General features: G+C 37.9%; 1 protein-coding gene across 1 annotated transcript; it reads left to right on the top strand.

Annotated features, from left to right (window-relative positions):
• The first annotated feature begins 246 nt into the window (after positions 1-246).
• Positions 247-5,039, top strand: cabcoco1 (ciliary associated calcium binding coiled-coil 1). The gene is made up of 6 exons (XM_042507414.2): positions 247-405; positions 518-606; positions 1,150-1,319; positions 2,708-2,852; positions 4,606-4,678; positions 4,807-5,039. The coding sequence occupies exons 1-6, from the start codon at positions 304-306 to the stop codon at positions 4,909-4,911; spliced, it is 684 nt and encodes a 227-aa protein (XP_042363348.2). The 5' UTR covers positions 247-303; the 3' UTR covers positions 4,912-5,039.
• The last annotated feature ends 1,036 nt before the right edge of the window (positions 5,040-6,075 follow it).

Below are 6,075 nucleotides of genomic sequence, written 5' to 3'. Positions count from 1 at the left end.
TATACGCCAAAAAAAAAAAAACATATATTTTTCATATACAAAACAATAAAAGTCACAGAATGGAATTCATCTGGCTATAGGAAACATGGGCCGAAGGTTGTAAAACAGGAAATGAACGATGATCGATCAATCACGTGCTTAACATGTACTACACACGTACATCCCATGGTACATCCAAACAAACAGGCTCCAGTGAAAAAGAAATGCTTTCGATTGGGGAAAAAAAATAAAGAAAACAAAGTGTAACTTGACACTGGAAGGCCTCCTGTAAGCAGTTCTTTCAGGAACTGGAGCAGCAGTTTGATGGGCTGTTGGCATGGCAACGACAAGAGCGTCAACATGTCCGCTGGAGCGACACGTCGTGAAAAAAGAGAGCAACCAAAAGCCAAAGATAATAAGATACAGGTAAGAACCACGGAAGTTAAAAGAGAGCAATGACAGCAAAGATAATAACTGAGCATAGCTGCGTGTAAACTTTTCGACCTAACCAGAGCATGTGCTTCTTTTCCTCTCTAAGAAAGAGCAGAGTGTGATCCTCCAGTGGGAAGCTCTGCCGCCGCAGCTCATCCAGGAGCTGCTGAGCAAGAGTCTGGACCAACTCCAGAGGTCAGTCACCTTACCGACAGACCCACTCTATGGGCAGACTCACCTCCCTGCTAGCTTTTACGCGCTAAACTTAACTGGCTAACATGATGCTAAAGGTTGTGCTGTGTAGTTCACACGCTCTGTGTAGTTTAATCCCCATTTTACAGCTATTTAATTACAATGTTCATTGCATTTTGATTTTATTGTTATTTTTGAGAGGGGAGGGAGTGGTGCAAAAAGCGGGGGGGGGGGGCAAATAGCTTGAAAGCGCTATAGGAGGGACTTAGGTTTGGTATTTTAGCTTTGATAAGGGGCATACAACTATAAGTGGATGTATTTTGTATTTATTGTATCACTTATTCTTTATTTTTTTTTATTTTTACATGAAATAAGAACAGCCCACACGTTCACCTAAAAGAAAGAAACGCCACACTGAGGACATGAACTCAGTCTCCTCATATGGCCCAGATGTTTCATCAGCATTTAAGTCACTTTTTCTGCATGCATAATTCATGCTGAACTGAAATAGTATTTATCCAGATCTGCTCTCTCTGTTGTCTGTAGTGAAGTAAAGGAGATTCTGGGCTTCAGGAAGTACCAGATCTCTATGAAAGAAGCTGCCCTGCTGGATTACTATGTCTGTGCTTTGTGGTGGGCCAAAGAGGCCGGCTTCAGCCCCACGCAGATCTCCTTCACCATGGCTGTGCTGCACAGGCTGCTGGAGAACATCAGAGGTGTGACTGCCACCCACTCTCTCTGACAACTGTGCATTTCTCCCATTAATCTCCCCTCAGATGCTTATTATTGTAATCTTTCGTAACCCTAAAGCACTTTATAACCCTGCTATGGAAAGTGCCATATAAATGACATTTTATCTACCAACTAGATACATTAAATGCAGTATTTATGCCTTATATTAAAATATATCACAGTGCATAGTATACTGCTGTCTTCCTGACATTATCAGTCCTTTATCAGCCATTCCTGACACCCATTGATTTCCATTCATTACTGTATGTATGAAAAAATAAGTCAACATTTATTGTTGAAACTTTTGTAAATGTGTTACAGTGTACATCAAGTCTGCATTGCGTCATTACTGTAGCATAGGGAGGGCAGTTAAAGTGAAGACTGATTTAGAAAAAACTCCACTCTGCATTAACATAAAAAGATAACACTGTCCGAGTCTGACAATAGATTTTTTTTACTGTAAAGACATGAATACCCACAGGGTACTAATGTTAACAACATTATTATGAAAATATTAAACTCTACAGGCATTTTAAACAATTTGTGTGTTTACAGCATGTAGGCCTACATCAGTGGTACTCAACTTGCATTGCTTAGGGGCCATGTTTGCAAGGGGCCGGTCACAGCAGCCCCGTACATGTTTTTAGGAATTTAGGACATTTCTAGAATTTTAGGACTTTTCAAGGATTTTTTTAAGTTTCTAAAATTTAAGGTTTCTAAGATGCCAATACATTTCTCAGATTTCAAGACATTTCAAAGATTTTAGGACATTTCGAGGCTTTTTGGGATGTTTGTAGGATTTTAGGACATATCCGTTATTTTAGGACATTTCTAGGATTTAAGGACATTTCATGGATTTCAGGATTTCAGGAGAACGTTTGGAGGGCTTTAGGATTTTTAAGCCATTTCTTGGATTTTAGAAGTTTTTAATTTTAAATTTTAGGATGTATTTAGGATTTTACGATGTTTCTTGTATTCTAGAACATTTCTTGTATTCTGAACATTTCTAGGATTTTAGAATGTTTATAAGATTTTCTCAGATTTTAGGACATTTTTAAGATTTTAGTACATTTCTAGGATTTTAGAATGTTTCTAGGATTTCTAAGGTACAGATACAGAAACAGAACATTTTAAGTTTCATGCAGATATGATTTCTTTCGTGCTCATGAATGCAGGAATAATGTGACTTTAGCAGATTATTTAGTTGTTCCGTTTTTATAATTTTGTAGATATAAAAAAAAAAATTTAATTTACTTTATGTCACTACAATACAGAAACGGTAGTTATTTAAGTGCAGTCGCTACATAAACATGTCTCCTATCAAATATATCCGAATGACAGCACAAAATTTTGCTTTGTCATCATATTCCAGAGAAACAGATGGGTTTAGTGGAGAACGTGATGGAGTTCACTAAAGCCTTAAGTGCTGCCAGCCAGTGCTCTGCTGCAGAGAAAGACACCACTCCACTGCTGGACAGAGAGGACGCCACGGCGCTCATATGTTACATTACAAACAGGTCAGAGGAATCCTTTACACACTCTCATATTCACCGGTTAAATCTACATAGGGATATTTTCAGGCTGTGTGACTGGTTCAGAGACACCTGAAAGGTTACATTCCCACTGTAAGTCCCTGCCAGCATGTCCATGTGGGCTCAGCGTGGGTCTTATGGGCTGGCATAAAACTGTGTCCATCCATTTGCTCGATGCAGGCCCTGTGTGGGTTATGGTAGTGAGCACTAACCTTTATTAACCTACATGGCTGACAACACATTCCATACAGATAGGTCCCAGTGTTGCACTGCACCCCAATTTTGCCCCATTAGTCTCAAAAAGAGGTCCTTCAGATCACTGTGTGCATGAGCTCCACATGTAACATACATTACATTCAACAACAACATGGGATACAGTGTGAGGAGCTGACAGACACATCTTTATGCCCCGCTCTTACTGACAGTGTGGGGGGTGGACATGTTGACTGGCTTCCTTCTGGAGAAACTGCTATCACATGCTGACGAGCTGTCACAGCATGTTTAGTAACACAGCATGGTGGGAAAACAGAACACATCCACAGCTTCTCAGTAGATTTCACAATTAGGACAATTTAAGGAAATGATGATGCAAATATTAAAAAAATAAAATAAATAAAAGTCCTAAAATCAGAATGTCCTAAAAAACATATAATAAATATTTTTAAAATCCCAGAAACATCCTGAAATCCTAGAAATGTCCAAAAATCAAAGAAACATCCTACAATCAAAATGTCCAAAAATCGTAAAAATGTCTAAAAATCGAAGAAACATCCTAAAATCCTAGAAATGTCCTTAAAATCCAGGAAATGTTCTAAAATTCAAGAAATGTTTTAAAATCCCAGAAACATCCTGAAATCTAAATGTCTGAAAATCAAAGAAATATCAACAATCAAAATGTCTTAAAATCCTAAAATTGTCCAAAATCCTAGAAACATTGTAAAATGCTGTAAATGTGTTAAAATCAAAGAGATGTCTTGGATTCCGAAAATTGTTCTAAAATCCTAGACATGTCTAAAAATCCAAGAAACATCCTCAAATCCTAGAAATATCCTAAAATCCTGCAATTGTCCTAAAATCCTTAAAATGTACTAAAATCCTACAAATGTATAAAATCCAACAAATGTCCTAAGCTTCTAGAAATGTTCTAAATATTTATCAATGTCCCAACATCTTAGTAATGTCCTAAAATTAAAGAAACATTCAAAAATTCTACAGATGTTCTAAAACCCTGTAAATGTCCTATAATCCTAAAATGTCCTTAAATGATTGTCATTATTGACTACATTAGTATATTTTTATTAGATGTAGAAAATTATTTTTTTTAAAAAGCGAGAGAAAACCATCTAGAGGAAAAAACTAAGGAAAAACTGTATGTATGATTTTTACAGATTTGAAAAGATTTGATTTTTAAGCACTTTCTGCAGGTCATTTCCCTGTTTGTTTTTTGAAATTTTGCTTTCTTTTATTAACGAATTTGCAGGTTCTTTTCTTGTTCTTTTTATTAGTTTATTGCTCATTCTGGGTCATTTCTTACCACATTTCTCAATGAAATCAGGCTGATTTGCTCAGGGTCTCAGAGGGTTAAATTACAGCCAGTATGTTATGGTATAGTTGTATGACTTTAGACAGATATGTAGCTCTGTAAGAGCTCTATAACAGCTCTGTGCTGGTGTAGGCTTTATTGTGTCTGAATAATGAAGGAGATGGCAGCCGACCCTGTGTGTTCTGTCGGCTGCAGCCTGTTTCAGAAATACAGAATCTACGAGCTGCTCTTCACCACATCCAGAGAGGAGCTACTGACGGGCACACGGGTGAGGGAGCCTGTTACCTCTGTGTGTGTGTGTGTGTGTGTGTGTGTGTGTGTGTGTGTGTGTGTGTGGTGTGTGTGTGTGTGTGTCTACATGCATTTAAATAATATCTGAAACTTGCTGTTTTCCAGAGGACAGTGGAGGTGTTGGGCTGTCAGGATGCTCTCACTCCCCTGGAGGAAGGCATCCCCACTCACTTCTTCCTCCAGGAAAACAGCTGTGGGACAAAGAAATGAAAAGGTGATGATGGACAGATGGATGGACGGACAGCCTCAGTGTGAGCTGGGACTTGTGATTCCTCTGTTGTCCACAGCAGGGCGTCATCTGTCTGTGCAATCACACAGTACATAAATAGTCCGTGTCATGTTTGTCCTCAGTTTTGCTTTGTTTCTGTATCATTCACACAACCCATGTTTTTAGACTGACTCACCAAGATAAAATGACAAATAAATGAAGTGATAATTAACTCTTACGTGCTTTTCATTCTTCATTTTTTGATCATTTTGGCTGTGTTCATGCATAAGGCATACATTTTGGTAAGATTGTGTATTTTGTTTAATCTTGGAATTTCCTGCTCAACTCCTACAATAAGTCTAAAATACACTTTGCAAACTAAATTGTTACATTCACTGTTAAGTGCAAAGAATGCACCATTGAAACCCATTCAAACGGACATTTTTGATCCATCATTGCAAGTCGATGGAGGAGAAAAAAAAACCCATAGAAATAAATCGATATTTTATGAAGCACTAAGGATCAGTTGGAATCTTATGTCCCCAAAATTAAATTGTAATTATTTTGGCAATATCTAAAATCAGAATAAGATCTCCTTTAGCTACACTGAATATACAGTATGTAGTAACTATATTTGACCGTTGTACAGATACACTGTTAACCTCACCAGAGTCAGTTTATATTAATAATGCAGAAAAGAATGCATGGATTTCAGATGGGATTTTACACCTGTGAATTATGTATAAGCTTATATGTTTGCATTCCACGCATAGTGTTGCCAAAGAGCACAGGCATTTCAGGAGTGTTGCTGTGAGGTCAACTTTACAATGAGGTTTTAGTTCAATCTAACCGTGAGGAAAATCATAACATCTGATAAAATGTAAATCCAAGGTCAAAACAATCAGACTGTGTTATTTTTCTTGATATTGAGTCATTTCACATGTTGAACGCAGATGAGTCAGCAGTATGCTTTCACTTATTGTCCGTGGTGTTTTTGCTGTGGAGCTCCATGTGGTGCCCTGGGTGCTCTCAGCCCTCCTTTCAGCGCGATGTTTCAGCTGGACTTCTGTTTTTAGCCGGTGCTGTTTCTCTCTGCATCCTCTCTGCCTCTCCTCTAGGATCTGTGGTAATAATAATCACTACATGTTTTATTTAGAAAGCTTTTA

Source organism: Plectropomus leopardus, chromosome 19, assembly GCF_026936395.1.
Source record: "Plectropomus leopardus strain MGB_pleo_1.0 chromosome 19, ASM2693639v1, whole genome shotgun sequence".
In the NCBI taxonomy this organism is placed as follows: Eukaryota; Metazoa; Chordata; class Actinopteri; order Perciformes; family Serranidae; genus Plectropomus; species Plectropomus leopardus.
Note: the sequence above shows the minus strand (reverse complement) of the source record. Positions and strands in the feature narration are given on the sequence as shown.

What these genes read in the sequence shown, in the direction of transcription:
- cabcoco1 (XM_042507414.2), top strand. Translation starts at nt 304, where the DNA reads ATGGGCTGTTGGCATGGCAACGACAAGAGCGTCAACATGTCCGCTGGA. An exon ending in AGTCTGGACCAACTCCAGAG is followed by an intron (nt 607 to 1,149) that starts GTCAGTCACCTT and finishes TGTTGTCTGTAG; the next exon opens with TGAAGTAAAGGAGATTCTGG. An exon ending in ATATGTTACATTACAAACAG is followed by an intron (nt 2,853 to 4,605) that starts GTCAGAGGAATC and finishes TGTCGGCTGCAG; the next exon opens with CCTGTTTCAGAAATACAGAA.